At 45.1% G+C, this 23,384-nt stretch overlaps 1 protein-coding gene across 1 annotated transcript in view; it reads left to right on the top strand.

Annotated features, from left to right (window-relative positions):
• The window catches only part of LOC144159193 (P-selectin-like), a 177,602-nt gene that overhangs the window by 137,052 nt on the left and 17,166 nt on the right, over positions 1-23,384 (top strand). The window contains exons 3-14 of the mRNA XM_077690523.1: positions 42-100; positions 2,653-2,862; positions 3,951-4,043; positions 5,637-5,759; positions 9,849-9,973; positions 10,809-10,974; positions 14,426-14,575; positions 14,721-14,897; positions 16,972-17,151; positions 17,969-18,142; positions 20,530-20,709; positions 21,171-21,344. Of these exons, the coding sequence (XP_077546649.1) occupies positions 42-100; positions 2,653-2,862; positions 3,951-4,043; positions 5,637-5,759; positions 9,849-9,973; positions 10,809-10,974; positions 14,426-14,575; positions 14,721-14,897; positions 16,972-17,151; positions 17,969-18,142; positions 20,530-20,709; positions 21,171-21,344 (1,811 nt within the window). The remainder of the gene's footprint in view (positions 1-41; positions 101-2,652; positions 2,863-3,950; positions 4,044-5,636; positions 5,760-9,848; positions 9,974-10,808; positions 10,975-14,425; positions 14,576-14,720; positions 14,898-16,971; positions 17,152-17,968; positions 18,143-20,529; positions 20,710-21,170; positions 21,345-23,384) is intronic.

The following is a 23,384-nucleotide window of genomic DNA, read 5'->3' as shown; positions in this document are numbered from 1 at the left end:
GTAAAAACTTCAGCGTTTTTTCATTTGATTTTTTCACGCAGGTCGCCGACGAGATCGTGTTCTGAGCAGGGGCGGTGGGTCGGCAACCTACCGTACTGTGGTAAGTGTCCCGACTTAAGTTCTGCCGCAATCATGCAGTTTCAATTTTACTGCTCCGACGGCGCCGTTCCAAACGCACTCGAGGTAAACGAAGGACATCGTAATCAATCAACTTCTGTGTGGTGCCACCAAGATGGAGCACTACTCCGTCAACCGCGTTCTCTTTGGGACAACTTTCAATTGTTTGGCCCTGGTAGTATAACCTAGTGTAGCAGCCATCGCAACATGAGTTATCGGGGCTATAAACGATTTATAATTTCAGGTAAGAGATTCGGTAGTTTTAAGGAGTTAGTGTTTTAGTGAGTGTTTCGAAGGTGTTGCGCAACATGCTGACAGCTTGCATTTGACATGCCATACTTGGCCACGTAAGCAAAGAGAGAAACGAAGAAAAATGTGCAGAACAGAAAAGCGACTGGAAGTTCATAAATGTCATGAACTACGTAGACATCTCTGAGCGGTGCTTGACCACGTCACCTTCTATAAAAGCAGTAATTGTCGAAGTCGTATTTGTCTTTTAATACCGGGGTTTATAGGTACCCGTAACTGAAATTGATCGCGTCTCTATTGTATAGCCTATAGCCTAAGTAAAAGGGCACTACCTAAAGCACTTCACGTCACGGAAGTTTTGCTGCAAAGGTTGCAAGGAACTTATAAAAGACTTTTCTAGCTCCATGGACGCTATGTAGGCTGTCCAGTGTTTAAGGTTAATTCCAATGACCATGACTCTGAACAACAAAAAAACTTGTTTTTGTTTACAGACGAGGATAAATAAATATAAATTAAAACATAATGTAGACTAGTACGAGGACGAACGGAAGGGTTGTTATATTTCCGTATGCAACGTTTAACTTGTGCACCCGCCTGTGTAACTCGTTTCAATTTGACGGCAATAGAGGGCTCTGGAAGTTCGTGCTGAAAATGGGGTCTATTAAAACTAAAGGAGACTGCAATATGACAGAGACAAAATAGAATAGCAGATAGACGGGACCAGCCGTCATCCTGTCTACTCGTTATGCTTTTTTTTCCCCTCTTGCCGGGCGCTGTCTTTGATAAAACCACGAAACAACTCACCTAGCGGAAATATGGCAATAAGCTCTCTCTAGCCAAGATGGAGGTTTGCGCCTATATTATTGGTAAATACCCAGCTAGATGCCGTCGCTGGTGTCCATGTTAAAATATGTAGACCAGAGAATAAAACGTTCCCGTGAAATGGGAGCTTGAAGTAGCGGAATGTTCGTGAAAATGCTAAAGCTTGGCAGGGAGGCAGCTAGTGGCACCTTTGCCGAAACCCTAAGAGAGCTGAACTTGTAAGCTATTAATTGGTCGGGATACAGCTGAAATCAAGACTTCAACCACAACGATCCCCATACATATTTTGGTTTCTAGGTTCTTTGTAAACGTTTCTGAGATTGGAACTAACTGAAATATTTTGGTGCCTTGGATAACGCTTTAAAGTTTAGCCACGAAAGGCACCATTTTTTTTTAAATTTTCGCTAGTTTTTGGAACCGAATAAAACTCAATGAGAAATTACCTAAGAGTCTCGACGGCACAAACTTTCGACGGCTATATTCTTCATAACGAACACTATCTCTAGAAATTTGAATTTTTGGCGTTATTACCTACGCAGTCTTAATTTGTCTCTTTTTTTGCGGAATTTCCCACCCTTAGTTTATGATAAATATTACACGAATAGAGAACGCGTGCATGCATCTTCGTCACAACACAAATAATCGCAATAACCCCACGTAAGTTTGCTATGAGATTTGATAAAATGCTATTCCTTACAATTTATTGTGAGATCCTGTGACGACGCTCCCAATACTCTGGGTTATGCTACGGGCGCTTCTTCACAATCACCCCACTATCGTCAGTGCTAGTCCCAATGGGGCAGATATCAGCATCACTTGTATATAATCATCATCACCGCTTGGGGGGTCCCTTCGCTCGAGGGCTCGAATAAACGGCCACTCGAAATGTCGTCTCTCATTGTAATACTTCCCAGTTTGCCATCAATAACGGCTATTTCTTCAAGTCGAGTTTACGTACTGTAAATTCACTTCGGGGAACATTTCAGAGTGACGTCAAAGTCAGCGTCATCAAGTTAACCACGGTGATGGCGCAAAGATGAGGGCAGTTTGAACGCACTTTTTGGCAGAAAAAAATGCTTATGAATAGACTGGAAAATTCAGGAGATGGTTTGAAGCCAGGAAAGTTGTTACAAAATGTTTTCTAAGAATTGGTTTATCTAAAAAAATTTCGCATTCGCTAAATATTTTAGAGTATAGAAGTTTTTTCTTTCGTTCCTATTTTATAGTATTTTTATCGTACTACTGGTAAACATGTGTGAAGAATTCATGGTCTGTGCATGCTTCCCCTCCGTGTATACTCTGCATTGAGGGCCATTAGGGGTACTACGAAATAAACACAGACAAAATGTTTATAACTTGTTTGGGTGTCCCTCCAAGAAGGCGTGGATGCCATATCATAACGTGACCTTTCCAGCGGGTATATGTACCATGAACTACGCACTCATCGTCAATTCTGAATTGCAGCGGTGAACGTGGCGTACGGCAAGCCGGCCAACCAGTCGAGCACGGTACGCGGAGGCGACGCGAGGAACGCCAACGACGGCGACCTCACCACTCTCCATGAGAATCGCTTCTGCACTGAGACCAAGACCGAGAACGCCCCCTGGTGGCAGGTTGACCTGCTGCAGCCGTACCAGGTGCGCGTGGTGCGCCTACTGACGAGAGGATGTTGCGGTACGTATACAATAGCAAGTATAGGCCGTTTCTACATCTTGTGGAGGCGTAATGTTGTTATGGACTAAGCTAGCAGGACTTTTAGTGGTGCCGGCGACAGGACCACCTTGCTGTGAAATTACAACAAAGTCGGAACATACCCTGATCTCAACGAGGTTTGAATGATAGAAAGGTCAATATGACTGCAATAAACCACTGCATACAACATTCGATTCCAAACAATGGTAGCTCAAATTAGAAAGCAGGACGTGCGCGTATAGCAGCATGTCCGAAAGTGTTAACACATGGTGTCTACAGAAACGTGATGGTAGTACCGGTAGAGCTAGTAGTACTGCGTCGTTTTTCGGTTAGTTTTTTTTTCACGCAATAAGACATCCAGTTACAAAAAAACCCCTGAAAGACCTATTTTTTATTGCACTTTCTTGAGGCCAAGAACATTTTTGGTCCTAAAAGAAAAGCTATGCTCTTGTGTTCTTCATCTTTCCCGTGTTTTCGTACTTAGAAAGAACAAAATCAAGAAGCAAAGATCTGTGTACATGCAATACAAAGTTTTTCCACGTCTAATGACTCCTGCCGACACCGCACGGAGCGAGTATCTTCGTTTGAGAAATGAGTATTGGTACTGTTGTTAGGAACAGCTTTTGAAACGTGGCCGACACCCGTCCTGCAGATGAAATTCTTAGAGAAAACAGTGGATAGAAAGATCAGTTTTTATGTACAAGAATTATGCACACATTGCAGCGTTGGTTCTCAATGTAGCCGTTTGTATAAATCAATGCGATTCTTACTTTGACCGGAAATGACAATGGAGTAGCCACATGCCTAACAGCTCCGGAAACCTCCCATCTGTATTTTTACTTTCATTCGAATTCACAATCGCAGCAGTTGTGATGTTCTTTTGTGCGTAAATGTTGTTGGGCAAAACCAACTCATTAAAAAGCATATCTAATAACCGCGCAGTTTTGCTATCGAAAATTGTGAACTTAAGGTAAAAACATTTGTTAGTGCTGCACGCTATTGAAGTTATAGCTCTAAAAGTAACATCCTGTTTACAGAAGTTTGGTTGCCGTATTCATGTGTTTTGCCAGGTCACAAGCCCCTGCACGATCTCGAGATTCGAGTCAGCAACCAGTCCAGCCTGCAGGGAAGTCGGCTTTGTGCCTGGTATCCAGGAACTTTAGGTAGGCTTTCACTTTGAAATATACTTTCTTATTGACAAGCGTATGTGCTTAGGCCTATTCGCCTTGTACTAGTGTGATTCAGAACTTTTAGGTCTCATTGAAACCATCGCACGCTGTACCAGCGAGAGTACAACCCATAACAGCAAAGGTGAAAGTACTATAACTGGCCATACTTCATCCGCGTACCCAGTATAAATAAAAGCAAAGAAGGCCTCCTAAAAAAACGTGGATTAGGTTTTTGCCTGAAAAAAGTGGGTTAGGTTTATAGTGAGAAAATGAAATAATGGCCGTGACACAATGTACTCCTACTAGAAATTGCTGCTGTCTAAAGAGAAAATGCGATGATATGAGATGTTAGATTCGCAACAAAATAAAAAGAAGCAATATACTGCATGACATAACTCACCGCAAAAGCTCATGATCGCACTGCGTAATGTGACAGCCAGAATCACGTATTTAAGAAAATCCTTATCTACCTTGCCACGCGCCTCCTTGATTATTTCATCCTTATGAATTTCCAATTAGAGGCGCTCCAGTGAACGATTTCGCGAGGCTTTTGAAAGTGTACGAAGAACCTTTTCAATTCACTCCATAAAGGAAGGTATCTTCGAATCACTTATAAACGCAACTCATGGTCTGTTGCGCCCCATTCTAAATTTTGTTCCTAGTGCAATTTGTTGTGGTTGTAGTAATGCACCAACCATCCTATTCGTTTCCTATAATGGCATGTATTCGAAGATATTATAGAGGGTGGTCTGAACCAAAATTAATTTAATTTACTGCACTGCAGGCCTCGAGATTGTCCTTGAAAAAAAGTGGCGTTGGCAATAGTTTTTTGCTGAAAAACAGATTAACAGCCATAAGTCGGGTAAAAGAAAGGCCTATAATCACGGCTGGATTTTAACTTTGTACCGGTTTGAGATTGTTTTAATGTTGTATAACTCCACGTCGTAGTGTGCGTTAGTAATAGCGAAAGTCGTGGAAGCTAACAAGTTATTGGTTGCCTACTTAAAAAAAAAACATTTAGCGCATGCTTGTGGTTGGATACGCTTGTTATAAGACTCTGCATTGCTAAACCGTCAAGGTCATTGATGGTTAGCAAACATCACGATCATGACTCAATCGGGGAATATTAACGGGAAGGCAACGGTTTTTGTAAACTTGGCTAAAGGCAACTCTAACGAGTTGCATGCTTGGGAACGTTTCACAACCCGGCTTGCCTTCAATAGTAACTAGTATCCAGTCTGGAATTGATACACCTTGTGCTCAATCCAGGACTAAAATTTGAATGCATCATGTTTAGCAATTTTAGGTCTGTCTGTTAAGAACTATCGTATATGATTTACGCGACCGGCATAACTTGCAATGATTAACTGCATTCGTCTTAATTTCGTGGTTCCAACAAGGGACGTATGAAATAAAGCAAAGCCGCCATTTGCAATATTTTGTAAACGTATAAAGCGCACACCGGTGAGCCTGCATGCCAGAAGCTTCAGCTCCCGGAACGCTTTCGAATCAAATATTACGGTCGTGTCTTGTGTGCACCTATCTCATTCTGGCAACAGCTGCTGACGTCCCGTCCCTTCATTTCAGAGGACGGATCTACCAAGGACTTCGAATGCGCCTATCCAATTTTGGGCCGTTATGTCTACATACACATGGTTGGCGGCGAAGGATCTCTCTCACTCTGCGAAGTCATGGTCTTCACAACAAATGGTACGCGCATTCTTTAGGCGCGGTTGAAAGTTTGTGTTAAAAAAAAAAGCAATTCTATCGCAACGAGTGAATACGTAAGTTTTAAGGCTGTTTGTATTTTGCAAACTGAACCGGTGACAGCATTCCTATGCAAGAGAGGAGCACGTCCCAGCGGGAGAAATTCTCGCCACGTTTTATTGCTGACACAGAAATTCGGGACTGCCTGCGTTGCTTCAGCTCTGAAAGCTTTTGTGAGGTCCACGATTTTTTCCCAACACCACCTATCAGAATTCAACGCCCACAGCTGGTATATTTGCAGGGGTTATTGGGACAGCCGGGACGGATATTGTTCTCTAAGAATCGTTCCTGGAAGGGAATCAGGGCCAAATCTAAGGGCCTGTCGACGGAAATTCCTGTATGGTCTCAGAGCCGTACGTTCTTTAATATACATTTTTAGGGACTCTTTAACTATACTTAAATTTCTTTGCTCTTTAGTCTCACTTTGTTCCTCGCCATCTGAAGTAGCAAGGCTTACCTCTTCATATAAGCCTCTTCAGATGAACGGGTAAGCCGCCTTAAAGGGCTTACCTCCTCAGACTTTTTTAAAGCTTTCACTTTGTCTCTCTTTGCTTTATTCACTGTTTGAAAGGCTTTTGTATTATCTGTGCGAGAGGAATCAAGTCAGTAATTTTTCCAGAGCACCGATACAAGCACGTTACTTCTTGAAGTCAAAAGGGCGTGTATGCTGGCGTGCAAACAAAATTTGTATTTAGTTTCGCGCATAATGTTGCACCGTCATTGCTGGCATCTTAAATTACAGCATTTTTTCCATATTCCCTGATTATATCTCCCTTATCTTTGACTCTGGCGGGTCTCCCTCTCACTGATAGCGCCGGCGGTCCCGTGTACGTAGGAAAATCCTTCGGCGCAACCCCATGCGCATGCGCATAAAAGACAGGTTGGAGAAGAGTAGAAGTAAGGGGAGAGAGATTGGTTAGGTTTATAGATGGCGTAGCTGTACTACCGCATGTACCCGCTTTGTTAGGGGGAAAAGCGCATCGGAGCGAGCGAAAAAACGTCTCTCTCGCAGCGGGCTTCTGCTTGAAGCAGAGTTAAAACGACAACAGCGGGCGGGACCGGCGGTGGTACGGGCTGAGCAGAGTCAACGTGGCAATGGAAAACGCTGGCCGCGGGTTACTTCGAAATGGATACTCCCGGGGAGCAGGCAGCTTGCGACCAGCGACGCCGCGAGCGGGAAACGGAATATACGCCGTGCCGATGCTGCAGCTCGCTGGTTTGCCATCTGTACGGAGCGGATGGGCGTATTTTTTATTCAAATAACTAACCTTTGACAAGCAGCAGGTTACCTCCACTACGGCCTGCAGGGACGTCGTTTTGACGAAAACAAAGTAGTAGAAAAAAGTTGACTAATATGAAGAGGAGCATTAGGCGAAGGCGAAACTTTATTTATCCCATCCGTTGTGATTGCGGTCACTCTGTACCAGTGAGGGGTGTCCTCAGTACAGGACTCGCTTGCTGTAGCCGGCCTTCAATGCCCAATTCACCAGCCGAAGCTGCGAGCAGTGGTCGGAGCTGGTCAGCGTCGACGCCCACTCTAAAGGGGCACGGTTGGGATTGGGAGGGAAAGCTGGGGTGTTCGGGCATGCCCACACTATGTTGTATGGTGTTTTTGATGTAGGGAAGAGGATGAGATGCATTAAGGGGAGTGTTCGGTGGGGAATATTTTGTGTCAGAGCGTGCTGTGTGGGACGGTGTTAGTTGGGGAACGTACTTCTAACAGCGCTAACGCGATGGGGAAAAAGAAAGAAGGGCGAACACTGGCACTGGGAAACTGGGAGCCGGCGAAGTATGACTCCTTCCTCTTTGGACGAACTTTCATGTTTTTTTTTTGCCACACAGCGTCAGCAGGCACCTCAGTAGTGAGGTGCCGAAAGCAGAGTATTGTGTGTGCTAACCGCATGCTAGAATTCAATTGGAGGGATCAAACAGGAACAGAGGCACAATAACGTAGCCCAATGACATTTGTCGACGGTGCTGTGCTCGGCGGCCCCCGACCACGCAAGCTAGCTTTTGGGGCATCGTCCAGGAAGGGGCAACAAAACTAAGGCGCTATGTTTGATACGTTTTTCTTGAAGTGCAGAATATACATCAAAATTTGGTGTGTTTTCCATTCTGGCACGTGTCAGTGCTTTGAACAAAAAACTTTTAATTTCTCTTTAATGTGCTTTTAAGCAGAGACCATATCATGCCATATTTATTATCCACGGTCACCTTTCATTTTTATAGGGAAGAATGAACAAACAAGCAAGTATGGTGCACTTAAAGTGAACAAACACACGTGTAAAGAAGTGCTTTAAAACACTTGTTTATTGATATCCTTTATTTTTTTCTGGAAAGGAGCCGTATCACGTCAACGTCTACGTTCGACCGATCTTTCTTGTGGTTATGAATTTCCACTATTACGCTCATTTTGTAAAAATTGCGCTGCAACAAGTATTGTCCAAAGTTTTGATGGCGCCAATATCGATCACTGGCGCAGTTAGAGGGTAGAAAGACTTTGGTTTCAGTCTTTTCAAATACCCAGATTCCTTATTCCACACCCGGCAAATAAGGTACTCGATCAGTTCAGTCTGAGCTGGCGTTTGAATCCTGTCCTGCTGCTGTGACCTACAGATTTCGCTCGACAACCACGGCACTCACACATGTGGGCTTTTTTGGGGTTCCGTGAATTAGTTCAGTAGTATGCCCCGTGCGGCGTGTCTGCGTGCGCTCTTTGAGTTGCATTTTTAAGGCTGTGGTGAGTACCAGAAATTTTCAATTTACCAGCTTGCCTTCGCGTGTAACAAGTGCAATAACATACATGCTTGAAGATGGCCCCCAATTCCTTCAACTTCAACTGTGGTGTAATATGACGAACGAGAAATATAATGACAATTAAGAAGGGTACTTTATAAGGCACCAAATGCTATCCCGGAGTTTAAAAGTGATGTTTTTTATTTCCCAAATGAAGAACGTCAGCATTTTGCCAAAAATTGCGCAACTACAATGATGGCAACTAAGCGGACAATGGTGGAAACAAAAGCCGCTGGGCAGACGTGGATGTGACTTAAAAAAGACAGAAAAGGGCAAGAAAGCAATAGCCTGCACCATCAGAATCCCATGATACGCTGAGTGGGGGGCTATGTCATGAAGCTTACTCATGAGGGCTCCAGTGCTGAAAGTTCCCCTAGAATAAAATATTATGCCAAGATATCACTCCGTTGAGTGAGAACGCCCCGGAAGGATAGCAGTTTTATTGTAAACTGGCTATAGAAGATGCTGTTATCTTTTTCGAAGCATCCACCAGCCACCACATAAGTTAATAAAAAGCGAATGGTGTATAGGCAATATTGGTTGCCGCAAGGTATACAAGGAGGAGGTGAGAAGAACTCATAAACAATATGCGCTTCTGTGTGCTGTCGTGAGATGCGGTAAAGGCTGTTGCCCCTCCAAGTGCGGCTGCAGCTCTTCGGTAGCTCCTGGCCATTGCTGCAAACAGAGTAAACAAACTGAAAAACTCGTAATCGTCTTGATCATATTTCGATCGTTTGGCTTGCAATTACCAAGACTAAAATTCGTTATTTTTGGCCACCAGAGCAGAATATATTGCAGGTAAGCACGTGTCCACGTGGACAGAACCAAACGACTGTCTAATAAACTCTGGAAACTGCAAAAATAATTTAATTCCGATTAACAACGACCACCTCGCAAGGTCTCGTTTTAAACATGGCCGGTGACTTCCAGTCCGAAGCTCCGAGCAACCGCGATTCCAAACACAATGCCCCCAATCATTCGGAGAGGGAAGACACCCGCTGCGGTGTTAGAAGATGAAATAATTACCAAAAGTTAGTTTATCATAAGCACTAAATACATTTGTCAAAGCACGTCCGCTGTTCCATCAGATTTTCTGTTCTACTGCAGCTGCATCCAAATCACTTGATACGATGTCCTGTATATTTTTTGAACCTGTTCTGTTCAGAGTTCAAACAATTCTGTTCAGTTTTCTTTTTGGCACATCAGAGAATTGTACCTTTCTTCGGCACGGCACAGAGTTCTCTCCGGACCGGTGCGGAAACCGGGTGGAACCGCTGGAGCTGACCACGTTTATTCGCAAGTGCTACGAGTTCCAGGGCACCCGTGGTGGTTCTTTCCAGGACGCCTCCTCCTACTGCCAGGTGAACCGAATTCTCGTTCATTGGTTGCGTTCCCGCTTGTCCTCGATGCTGGCCGGGTGTGCAGAGCATGCCATGCTGTGTCTGAATGCCTTACGCAGTGCGTTAGACGTTTTTGTTACGGCTCAGATAGCGCTTCCCTTAGTCTATATGGGGGTAAATGACGGTGATGATGGATGTTTCCCGCAATATTTTTGCACTTGACGAATTTCTCACAGAAAGGCTAGCCTATTTGTTACATATGTAATGCATGGTTGGAGAAGTTGGCTGGATAAAGGTCGAAATTCGTTTTTATTTTATTTTATTCAAGATTTTACAAATAGACACAAAACAATGAATAATGATGGTTTTAAGAACAAAACCATATAAACGTGCACCCCATCACTGTCGGCAGGATACGGCTATCTGTATGCAAAGTAATGAAATTAAAATCTGCACTCCTCTCTGTTGTTCCTCCTCTCGCTTTATCTGACCTCGCATTCGCCGCTCCTGTAAAACTGAGGAAGAGCATTCATTGGGCATCCCCGAATAACTGCTATCCTGCTCAAATCTTTAGAGTCTGAAACCACAAATCAGAAGAGAGATGTACGGAAGAGACAGAGAAATTGCCCTTGGAAGCTTAACATACAATGTAATGTAAAATTTCATACAATGTGTACCGTAAACTGTTGCTCATTACTGCACGGAGAAACTTGCAAGTGAGGGAGAAACCTTTGCTCGGAGCTAGGCATGGATGGTGATTTATGATAACAGCAGTGCACCTTTCAAACTCATGGCTAAAACTATTCTCATGCTTGGTCTGTTCGCAAACCGCTGTCTCTCCATTTTCAACCAACAGACTCATGGAGGCCTGTTGGTGCACACCGTGGACGAACTCACGCTGCCGTTCATCTCGGCCGAGCTGGAACGACGCAGAGACAAGCTCAAGTCAAAGTTGGTCTGGATGGGTGCCCAGCGACGCACCGGAATCGGCCAGGGAAAGCGAGGCTGGTACTGGGTGAGCGGTAAGTGCGAATTTTAATGTCCGCACTATGATACCGCAAGCTGCCGACTTTTATGAAATCTGCTTGATGCTTGGAATGCCTGGTGGGCTGAGGATATTGCCTGCCTGCACACAATACATTTTTCTCCACCGCCGAGATCCTGTGTAGTGGCTACCGCAAGCCTAGCCGCATTTCTCAGAATAACTGAAAATCGCAGCGTAGTTTTTTTTCTTGATAGTTATGCTAGCTTATTTTCTTTCTCGTGGTTTGGGAGAAGGTTGCATTGTCCGTAATTGCAAGAAAGATAATTGTAATGTTTGTATAGTCGATGTTGGTAGGGAGAAAAAGAATTGTGACTGCCCATTGCAGTAGTTTTGTTACGCGGCTACAGATGTCCACCTTTAAACTTGTGCATGTCCACACAACACCATGTAAAAGTTTCCTATATTCTCTTCAGCTATCAATACAGCTATGGCTGAGATAAATAACATGTAGAACTTGCGTTGCCTCCTCTCCCATCAAAGAAAAAAAATGCCCACCTTCGCAATTGAGATACAAAGACTCAGAAAACAGCGGAGCTGGTGATTTTCACTAGCTTTAAAGGGACCCTGCAACACTTTCGATAAACGCTTTCACTCTTTCCTTTGCGTCTGGAAGCACTGCGAAAGCTACAGTTATCGCCAGCACGGAGCGCCACTACGTGATTTGCTCGTCGCTCCAGATACGTCTTTCGTTACTGCTTTGTTTTTGTGGCTTTAATTTTAAAGTTGCTATCGGAAACCATTCATTGCTGCAACTGAAGGAAAACCGGTCAACAGCCGTTACATGGCCTCAGTAACGTAATTCGGGCTTTCGAAGAACGTCAGGACCGGGAAAGAGAAAAAACTTATTTGAGCGAGTTTCTAAGTTATCTGATGAGCATAGAGTAGTAATTGTTGGTAGAGGTGATTTGCGACCCCTAATCTAAGTACTGGGTGTGTTCGGTGACTACGTTCTGCAAGCATTTCAGAATTCAAAAAAAGTTGGAAAAAGCGTTGCAGGGTCCCTTTAACTTGGCTTTCCTTAGATCTGGCCCTTTCTTAAGAGAAAGATGGTTAAAAAGCGAAGCTTTCTCATTGCGATCTGCGGTAAATAAAAGTCCACAATCTACCCACCTGAACTACAAAATACAAACTGCTAAAGTCCGAAACCAACGTACATTTGAACTCATCTAAAGTGCACGGCCAACACCCACGCTAGGATGAAAGAAAATGCTGGGTGCCCCGAATGCAATCATAGCGCATGATAAGATAGACGCCGGTTTCATAGCGCGATGGACCCAGGTTCGATGCCGACCGACCACGGAAGCGTTTTTTTAAAAGCAGAGCGTTTCAGTAACTCACGATGTCACCCGCGTTGACGTCCGTAGTCGTAGTCCGCATCCCTCCCCCTACACTATATAAAAAAAAAATACTATCCGGCGCCTGGTTCGGATCCCTCGACCCTGCGGGCGGAACGCAATGTACATGGTGCTCTACCCACTGCGCCACAAAGCCGACACAGAATGGGAGGCTACGAACGCGCCTTATATCCTTGACTCATTCAAACTACGTCAAGAAGCTGCTGATACAACGCATTCACCACCACAAACTCCCCAAACACTAAACGTTAACGCCATACACCCACCCCCTATGCGACGCATTTACTCGAGTCCCCCTCGCGGGGAGATGGGCCCGATTTTTTCATGAGGCGCGCACTCCGTGGGCTCCGTGTTTCCTCACCGCTTTCCCTGATACTTCTTGGCCTAGCATTGTCCTTCTCTGCGCTTCGCGGAGGGGAGTTTTCTGTGAGCGATCCGCACGGGCAGAGCTCAAGCCTAAACAGCTCCGCTGTTAAAAGAAAAAAAAATCTGGCTGGTAAACTCTGGTAATCTCTGGCCTCAAGTAACGGAAGCCTGGGCGCAGCTCAGTTGTTTTTAAAAGCAGAGCGGTTTAAGCTTGAGCTTGGTCCGTTGGCGTTAGCAGAAAAATACCAACAGAAAAAACTACTTCGGTGGGAGGCGCCCGACGCCACCTTCTCCTAGTCGCGTAGGCGGAGCGAAGCCTTGCCCAGCTATTGCGTCATCGCGCGCACCGGCACCGCTTGACCTTCTACAGGACACCCTGCCAAGCGTTCGTGGCGTGATCTCTCGTGTGCTCTTCTCCTTGCCAGTTCATGCGCGTTCGCACCGGAAGTGGGAAGCACGGGACAGCTGGCGCTACAGACGCGGAGTTCGCGAACCGGTATCCGCCGGTTCTAGCGCGAGCTAACGAGGTACGCTTTGGGTGTGATGTGAAAGCGCATGAAAAAAAAAAAAAAAACGATCCGGGCCTGCTAGTCGTGAGAAACTGTCGGCGTCAATTTCGGAAATCCACGCAAGGTACAACAGCCGGGTTTCCGACGCAACGAGAGGGGCCTCCAGCTCTGCTGTTTCTTCAGCTTGCAGCGCTAATGCAAAGTGCGCCAATTTTTATCTTTGTCACCCTTTCCTCGCAGTGCGCAGGTCAAAACATCAAAAATGGGCGTCTTTTTGCCCAAACGAGCCCACTCTCAAGCTCACAAAAATAGCCCTTTTTTATGTACTTATCAATTTTAATTTAATTTAGGAAATGGATAAACGAATTAGCCTGAGCCGATCGAACTATAGGCGTTTTTATGTGCACTTGTCGGCATAATAATTACCCAGGTGAGCTGTGGCCAGTTTAGTTGTTTTTATCTAGGTCTAGCTGGATCTTAAAGTCCTAGCTGCATCTCAAAGTGGTATTGAAGGGAAATATCCGGGACACTGCACATCCGCTGCCCTGGCGTGTTTTAAGAAACAGTATAGTTGATTTTCAAGAACAGCTGGCGATTCTTGGAATTTTCATTGTAATTATTGTGTCTTTCTGAACACTGAAAGCTGATTTTCTATGTGTTAATTGTGTGCATTCTTCTGTTATTTTTTATTGTCACAAAGTACGTGCCATTTCCCGCAGAGTCGTGCCAAAACGGGAGGGGGGAGGGGGGCGTCACCTTGTCAGGCTTTTTTTTTTCCTGTAGCCTTTTTGACCGTCCTCCTTGACAACTGCATAGCCATTCCTGTACATGCTGTCGCAATAAACTTTCAAACTTTCAAACTTTCAAATGATGGATTTCAAAAAAGCTGTTTTTAATACTTAAAGTCAGCTAGCGATGTACAGGATTGCCCATGAAAAACATAAATAAATGAAAAAATTATATATAGCTATTTTAAACCTAAAGCCGGGAACATCAGCGTTTTCTGGCAAGATTTAGCATGGTGGAAAGAGGGCCTCTCACAACGGGAAAAACTCACAATGACACAGTCATTCATAGCTATCCGAAACCTGAAACAACAACAAAAAAGACGGAATGTGCTTTACTTTTCTCTCCCTATATATTTATTCTTTAGTTACTAGTAAGGCATTGCTATATAACGAGGTGTGTCATCATCCAGGGGACCCTGTCCGAGAGTTTCTTTGGGCGGACGATCAGCCCAATAACTACAACGGTCAACAGAACTGCGTTGTAATAGACGGAGGCCGAAAGTGGCGCTGGAATGACGTCACCTGTGATCTGGACTACCTGCCATGGATATGCCAGTACGGTGAGTGGCCTTCTCCAAACTCCCAAAACATGCACACACACAAGACGGTCTGTGTTTGAGTTCTATGTAGGAACTCCGACATTTAAAACAGTGCCGCGTTCTAAACTCAAGGTGGCTGGTCATCGATTTGCCCACCTTGATGCAGACCCTTCAAACTGCGGCAGCCCGGACCAGCAGGAGAACTCAACCCTGGCTGGCAGGGACTACCGGGTTGGAATGGAGGTGGTCTATGACTGTCCCACTGGAAGCCTGCTTGTCGGAAGCAAGACGAGGAAGTGTGCAGTTTCCGGTTTCTGGACGGGAAACGCACCAGCATGCAAGTGTAAGCACCCGTTACCGGCTAGTTTTCACGGGGATTCGTTTATGTTTAACGGTAGTGTGCAATTGTGGAAAAAATTGGTGGAGATGTCCAATTGTTGGGGATGGCCAATAAAAACAAATATTTGGTGTCTTAATCTCGGTTGACTTGATTATGCAAAGTGCGGGGAGAAATTTTCGAGCGCACTGATCAGTCATCACAGTAAATGCCCGCATCGAGACGAGTATTCAAAGTGGCCGCCATTGTGCTAACCAAGCAGCTTCAACAGAACATCATTCGCTGAAATTTTAGGGGACCCCACTGAGTGTTACACAAGCGGGTTTGGGAAAATATTGTACTGGCACAAAGCTAAACCGAAACCTAAATTTCAATACCACTACAACATTCGTAAATTTTGTAAGATACTATAATAAACAGAAAAAGCAGCAAGACGAGATTGTGGAAAAGTGCAGGAATTATAAACAAATAAAGATCAGAGTGAGGCAACTATAGTTCTTTAAATACCGCAAGGTTGTTTGTCACTGTGAAAAGATTTTGGCAGCTTGTTTCGCTCTTCAATGTGACGCGGTAGGAATGGTTTGTGAAACGCTTTAGTGAAGCCATGTAGTTGTTGAATGCTCATTGAACCGCAGAGACGGCGTAAGTTACAGAACGGCGCTAGTCGGAGAGAAATGCGGAGGTGGAAGCGATTAAAGTAATAAAAAAAGGTTTATCGGCCAAATCGACCAGTATCTATGAAGCTAGTTTAAAAAAAAAAACATTGTTTATTAGAATTCCTGCATGCCCGGAGCTGCCATTTGAAAGCGCTGAACTTTACTAAACGTCCAGATCTAACCGGATAAGCCTGAAGGATGTGTATGGTGGGGCGCGCTCTGTCGTGTGGAATAAAGAGGGTGGCTCAGTTTGGGCTATGAACGGTGTATCGGAATGACGCGTGGGTTTGCCGCAGACGCTACTGCTTTCTGCATGTGTCAGACACACTGACGCTTGTAGCGTGTGTAGATTGTAGTGGTGGTTATCAATTTTTTTCGCTGTCTTGTGGTTTAAATCAATCTGACAGCGGACATTTTTCAGGACGCGCTTATTTTCAGTCTTCGCCAGTTGTACACATACACAGTGGTACCAGCCGCTCTATCTTGTGTTATGTGAACAATCCTTGTCTGTAGGAAAGGCAAAGAGTACTCACGCGTCTACACTACAGTTTCAACTTTTTCTTGTGCCCTTTCTTTAACCGTCTAAACCAATTACGACCGTATAGGGCAGTAAAGCGACTTCTGCGCCTAGTTACCCTTCCCGCTTCAATTTCTATCTCTCCCTCTCCGCATTATACAAATTACCGTTTCGATGAAGTAAGTTTGCGTGTACACTCATTTTCATCTCAAGGACAATTCATTTATTAAACGATGGCAAGTGCAACCCAGTCTCACTAGTACGGCATACGGGGAGAGGCGTGAAATATAGAGGTAGACGGATTTTGGAATTATTTTAGCGCTCAGTAGTGAGTGAGAAGGAGTCCACTTATGTCTAGCCTAATCTTTAACCGACCGTGGAATGGGTGAGACGTATGAAGGCACTTGTGGGACGCCAGCTAACCATGTTAGCGAGTCGCGGAGAGGAAGAAGGAACCACATTGTTCAGCAAGCGCTGCTGCTGCCACGCTGAGGAACAATGATTTAGCGAACAAAGTTTGGCTTCTTGTTTCCTCCCTGTAAGCATGCATGTCAGCCTACGTTGGGCGTTTGAGATCCAGCAACCTTGTTTGTTTCCTCAAAACGATTACAATGCCACCCACAGCTGACACAGTAATGCGAGCTTCTCGCTCTTGCTAGTTTTATGCATCAACCCGTAGGCGTCAAAAAGGGCACCTTCAGTGTGAGTTGTTTGCAAAAACGATCAACATCGGGGCGTAACGTAGCACATAGCAGACCAGGAATGGAAGAATTGATTCATAGTGTTCAAGGAAGGAGATTTTTTTACAACGCTGGAAATGACGGTGGTTGGCTGTCCGTGATAATGCTAGGCAATTTAGTAAAGCAGGGATTTTTTTTTTGCACTACTGTGTCCTTTTTTTATACAGACGTCGACTGCGGAGCCCCCGATCCTACAGAAAATGGCATCACCGTGCTGCTGCACTCAAGAACGACGTACAACGCGACGGTTGAGTATGTCTGTGACACCAACTACACCCTTGTTGGACAGCCCCGACGCATCTGCGGTGCGGATGGTCGCTGGAACGGAACAAAGCCATCCTGCCTCCGTGAGTCCCTCTACTTACTATGAATCGACTTCCGTCTTTTGTCCTATTAGTTGGGGGGGGGGGAGGGGGGGGAGTTATACGTTAAAGTCTGCTTGATGCTTTTCGTTCCATATTTTCACAAGGGCGCTTTAATGTAAAAGTATTAGCTATCTCACTTTATTGATGTATTGCTGACAAGAGATAAAGTATATATTTTTAGCCGAAGTGTAGTTAAAACTGGAGTGAGTTTCAAATATAGCAGGGTGCATTTACTGTATGTTGTAATGTATTAATAGAGATATTGATATAGGAGCCGTTTAATGCTTCCCTTTTTCAGTGCGCGAGTCAATCCAGTCCCCCAAAACTACAGATATAATATGGCATAGTTTATGAGCAGATCAACAAGTTCGTGAGCAGAACAACAGAAGGAATCCAGTCCCCCAAAACTACAGATATAATATGACATAGTTTATGAGCAGATCAACAAGTTCGTGAGCAGAACAATAGAAGGCCCAACGACGTTTTCGCCTTCAAATTTTTAGGAAGTTATAAGCATCCCCCCTGATTTCTTTTTATTTTTGTTGACTTCAAGGAGCAGTGACTGAACATAGGGGCAGAGAGATACAATGAGGCAATCTTGGTACTATAGCCTTCCGCACAGGCTACGCTCGCTGAAATCTTTTAATTTATGCTAATATAAGACATCTCAGAGAGATTAAAAATACAAACAGATTTTAAAAACTTCCATTGCAGCACGGTGGTGCAGTTTACCCCAATAACTTCTTTGGTATGAGTCTGCCGTTACGACGCCTGACACCCCGTGTTCGTCCCCTCGCAGAGAGCTACTGCATGGCACTGTCCCCCGTGCCAAGCTCTTCGTTAGACGTCCAGGGTCGCCGATATGGAGACAAGGCTCGCTACAAGTGCGACCCCGGCCACAAGTTGATCGGCAACGACACTCGCCGCTGCGAGCTGGGAGGAACGTGGAGTGGCGACGAGCCCACTTGCAAATGTGAGTTGCCCTTCTCGCTGCGCCCCATCTACCGCGCATGCGCCTCATCAACCGCGCAAACACCCGTCATCCCCTTTGCATGTAGCTATGTAACCATTCATTTACCCAAGGATGGATAGTTGCCTTCATAAACACGAGAACTCACCCACACACACTACTTTTCACTCCACTACTGATTAATGGTGGCTGTGGATGACCCTTCGCTTCCCCCACTTTGGAGAGAGAGAGAGAGAGAGAGAGAGAGAAAGAAAGAGAGAAAGAGAGAGAGAGAGAAAGAAAGAAAGAAAGAAAGAAAGAGAGAGAGAGAGACAGAAAGAAAGAGAGAGAGAGAGAGAGAGAGAGAGAGAGAGAGAGAGAGAGAGAGAGAGAGAGAGAGAGAGAGAGAGAGAGAGAGAATAAATCTTTGAGTTGCCAAGTGGAGTTTAATCCCGTTTATATCTTAATTGTTTTCTGTGGTAAAACTGTGGTAAAGCATTTCGCGCGTCTATGCTTCCTGACAATTTCGCTTAATAGCGTTTATTAAATTTGTGTCAGGTAATGGCCGAATGACCACCCAACCCATTTTTGAATTTAGATGGTCAAGAGCACCGGAATAACTCATAAATTTGCCAAGACATGTCTGTTTGACGGTATATTTTCCCAGTATCCCACAGCCACGCGGACATCATGCCTCTGGTAAAATTCCTATTCGTCCGGTTCCATTGTTTCCCCAACATTCCGCTGTCCAACATTTTGACACGTCCAATTTTTCCCGACAACTTCACTGCCTTATACGATGTGTTACTATTCACAGCAACTCAAAGAACTACAATTGCGCAGAGCGCACGGCTCGCATTCCATGCTAGGAAGGCTTACGTTTCCTGCCCCAGCATGTTCAATTCATTTTCGTCCATTACTGTTTGTTTCTGTTATAGCTAGAGTAGTCATCTTAGAGCACCTGCAGCCGAGCCTTCGCCCACCTCAGGCGCAATATTTCACAAAAAGTCACTATCCGCTTCGAACAGTGCGCAGTTTAAGCGTTGTTCTTTTTTTTCGTTTGAATTGCGTCTTAGTTTCCTTACTAACGGCGCGTCCGTGCAGTGGTGTTCTCAAGCACCGTAGTTTTACATGGCATGAGCTGTGAACGCCACAGCGCTGTTCGAAGGCAGTAAAAGGCCACCGGGGCGAATATCGCTTCGTGCTACTTGTTGCAGGTACTGAGTTCATTACTGCGTATGTTTTATTCGAAATGTTTAGTCAAACGTTTTCTGCCATAGCGCCCTGAGTTAAAATTTTCATTTTCACTTGGTAGCATTTTATTCTTGGTACCGTTGTGTATACAGGCCGCTTCCCCGAGACTCTTTTATTAAACGTACACCTGATACGCACAATGTTTATGGGAACTGCGGGGAGAGCTAATATAAGTCGGAGAATTTAACGGCGCTTAATAAAATGGGAACATGGCTGTTGTCTCCAGGGAATGTAACAAAACCACGCCCCTTTTTCATTTTTTGGGTGTTTCCGCCGAGAAAGCTTCATGTGTACGAAAGTATGATGCACTAGCTCCTTCCTAAAAAACATTCCACATCCACAAAACCCGAAATACATTTAGCGCGGATCGACAAAAAGAAGAAATTTGTGAAGCTGTTCCTGTAAAAGTGGTGCGATTATAAGAGAAAGACGATAGTAACCCAATTACGGTCAATTTAATTTTGACAAAGATCATATAAAGACACCTTTCTGTTTTTACCATTCAAAGCTTGCATGGGATAAATTGAGTGGTGTTACTGGAACGGCAGTTAGGAAATTTTGTCGCGGTAGTGAGGCTTATGCGTGGCGGTAATTTACATCACCAGTGTTTCCTTCACAGATGTACAGTGTCGTTGCGTCGATCCGCATTGTCCAAGTAAAATAGAAAGCGAACAAGTAAATGAATTCTAATACGACAATTACGGGTTTGTGAATTCGAAATGTTTAAACTATCGCGGCGGGTTGTGGAAGCTTCCGAGGTAGTATTACCGCTCTTCATCCCGATATAACTAAATTTGCCATTCGGAATCGCATAAAATCAATAGGCTCTAATATGTACGGTACCGCTGTTTTGTTGAATGACGCGTTTCCATTGTTGCTCCCTGTACACGCAACAGCGATAAGGTTAAGGGAGGCACTTAAAACGTGTAACAGCACAACACAATACATTATAAAGAAACAAAACTGCTCAAAGCTAAAAAAAAATATTCCGTCTTTTCAGCATCAGCAAAAAAATTCCATTGGTAAGCTTATTGTCTCGATGTGTTGTGATAAAATATTGGAATATCATTACTGCCACACACACACGCGTAGCTTCCATGCAAGTCAAGCTTCTGATTGCCACAAATACAACTATAATTTATCTTGTTATGCTGCAGATATCGACTGCGGCGAACCGAGGCCGTTGGAAGACGGGGACGTGTACCTCGTCAATGGAACGTCGACTTTCCTGAGCGTGGCTCGTTACTCGTGCGGGGAAAACTTCACCCTTGACGGAGTGGAGACGAGGACGTGCCTCGAAACGGGCCTCTGGAGCGACTTTGAGCCTTCCTGCGAGAGTAAGTTCCAGGTGGTTTGTGTACAGGATGGGGTCGTAAACGAGAGAAAAAAGGATGAGGTGCGGGGCTTTATATTTGTTTTTTATGCTAACTAAGGCAATAACGATGCCCATAAGCTAAATTATATCGGTTTGTGGTGTCTCCGGGTCCGCAAAACGTAAGATCGAATAATCAATATTTTCAAGAGTTCACCATTGTAATTACTTTTTTCTTTTTTTACATCACCAAATGAAGCTGTACAATATCGTCAGCGGCGTTGGGTGCTTATTTTTCTCAATGGTGAAGAACATTTTATTAAAGTTAGTCATTGAGCAATAGTTCATTGGGAAAATAATATTATGGCAAGTAGCACTGTTAAGAGGCCCTCGTAGACGCACGATTCTGCGGAAAAAGCAGCACGGCGCGCGCGACTCTGAAGAAATATTTCTCTGTTCAAATGGTTCTCCTCCATCTCGACGCAGTGATATCCTGCGGGGAGCCGGAGATCCCACTTGGCGGCTACGTGGTGGAGGAGGACTTCCAGGTTCACGACACTGTGCACTATAAGTGCCACCCGGGACACGTCATGGAGGGTGCCGAGTCCAGGACATGTCTTCGCAATGGCCAGTGGTCCGGTGCTCCGCCTACGTGCACTTGTGAGTTTCGTGCCAGCCACACGGCATGTGTGTTTAATAAAACTAATAGCAGCTTTGCTTCACCGCTTATTACAAAAATCACCAAGCCAAGTCAACATCAAGCACTTAAAACTAAACTTTCCTCTCCGGAAGGAGTCATCTGGGGCAGGTAGCAAGTGGCACAAAACTTAGAAGACAGGTGCGGGAGACACTGCGGGAAAAGTTGATGCATATGAGTGGAGCTGAAATGTTTGTCCTTTTCCGAAAGAACCGAGATCAGGGGAAATGGTTCTGGCAAAATATGGTAGGTATGAGTGCTGCTTAAATGTGCCATTTCGAAAAGAGGGACGGAGATAATTCACTCACTGGAATACTCAGTGACCACCCAACTAATCGTTGTCGAACCTCTTTTGTAACAAAGTCTATTCAGCACCAGTTGAGGGGTTATCTGTTCCGTCAATCAACAATATTAAAAAGGGCGGAAAGGCAGAGGATGAAACGTGAACCATGACAGAAAAGTAGGAGGAGCGAACCTCAATCTAGTTGCGTACACTGAATACAAAAGGGGAGGGCTACAACAGTTTGAAAATCAATGTAACGTTAAATTGTATTGCTGTAGGCCACCAGTGAAAGACGATGATTAAGGCGAATACGACGACGGGCTGTTGAACGCCGCGACGACTAAAATTCGGGCTTTTTGTGCACTGGCGTCTAATGATCCCATGAACATGCATGATTTATGTAGGTTGTCAGCCTTGCTACGCTTGTGCAGTAATGATTCAGTGACCAAAGCGGACCCGTTTATAAAGCAGTTATTTAACCAACAGAGCACCATAGAAAGCAACATGTTCAGGAGAAACTATGCGTCGTAGGTGTTTGGGAGTTACAGTTCAGAATTCAAGCATGGTAAAATAAGACAACCGTGGAAACTTGCTCTTCCGGGGAGGGTTTTAGCGTTCCCTTGTATACACCAAAACGCATGTCACGGTTTTAATTGAGCTGGGGTATATACAAAAACCAGGACAACAAATTTTCTTTTTTAAATTGTCCGCTGGACAACGGAGTGCTCCTTATGATTTAATGCTTGTTTGCGGCTTATACGTTTTTGCACAAACTAAGCAGATACAAAATACGAGCATTCGCTGTTTCAAGTTCACGGCGGCCGCGAATTGTGTTTAAGAGCGGCGATGTTGTAGAACTCGTAAGTTCCGTCTTGTTGGAAAACAAATATGAAAAAACCATGAGCGCGTGCCTCGCAGCGACCGCCCAGCCTTCCCAGGACGCGTAGTGACTTTAGCAAAGAAAGAAAAAAGTAGAAAAAAAACACGAGGAGCGAGAAAATGCCGAGCGCTCGTGAGAGCGTGCCTCGGGGCGACCGCCGACTCCCCGACTCTGACAGCGGCTTTAGAAACCCCCCCACCCCCCCCCCCCCCACGCACACACACGCACACACGCACACACACACACACACACACACACACAGACGCACGCGCACGCACACGCACACGCACACGCACACACACACACACACACACACGCACGCACGCAGGCGCGCGCGCACACACACACGCACACGCACGCACCCACACACACGCGCACGCACGCACGCACGCACACGCACGCACGTACACACACACACACACGCACACACACACACACACACACACACACACACACACACACACACACACACACACACACACACTCCAGCGCTGTCTTCAAGCGCTACCGGGAAACCGGGCATGTAATGATGTAGTGCTTGGCGTGAGGAACACAATGATATCTATGCATATGACGATGACTACTACTAGCGCACTACAAAGAAACGACGGAACATGTAAATAAACAATTTCACACTTGTAGAAATGCGTAGTGATGTGTCTTTCAGTGCTTGCGCGTAAATATATCCTGCGTCTTCGCTGTGGTTGAGGCCTTGCTCGACTTAGTGCAGGTTCTGCCAGTTGAGCTGGTAGAGGTGTACATTGCTAAGGATGACTTTCTATCCACCACTCGCCTCGAAGAAGACGACAACCTATACGATGCACATGACGACGATTACTA

Source organism: Haemaphysalis longicornis, unplaced genomic scaffold (assembly GCF_048455015.1).
Source record: "Haemaphysalis longicornis isolate Haplotype H1 unplaced genomic scaffold, Haemaphysalis longicornis Haplotype H1 scaffold_10, whole genome shotgun sequence".
In the NCBI taxonomy this organism is placed as follows: domain Eukaryota; kingdom Metazoa; phylum Arthropoda; class Arachnida; order Ixodida; family Ixodidae; genus Haemaphysalis; species Haemaphysalis longicornis.
Note: the sequence above shows the minus strand (reverse complement) of the source record. Positions and strands in the feature narration are given on the sequence as shown.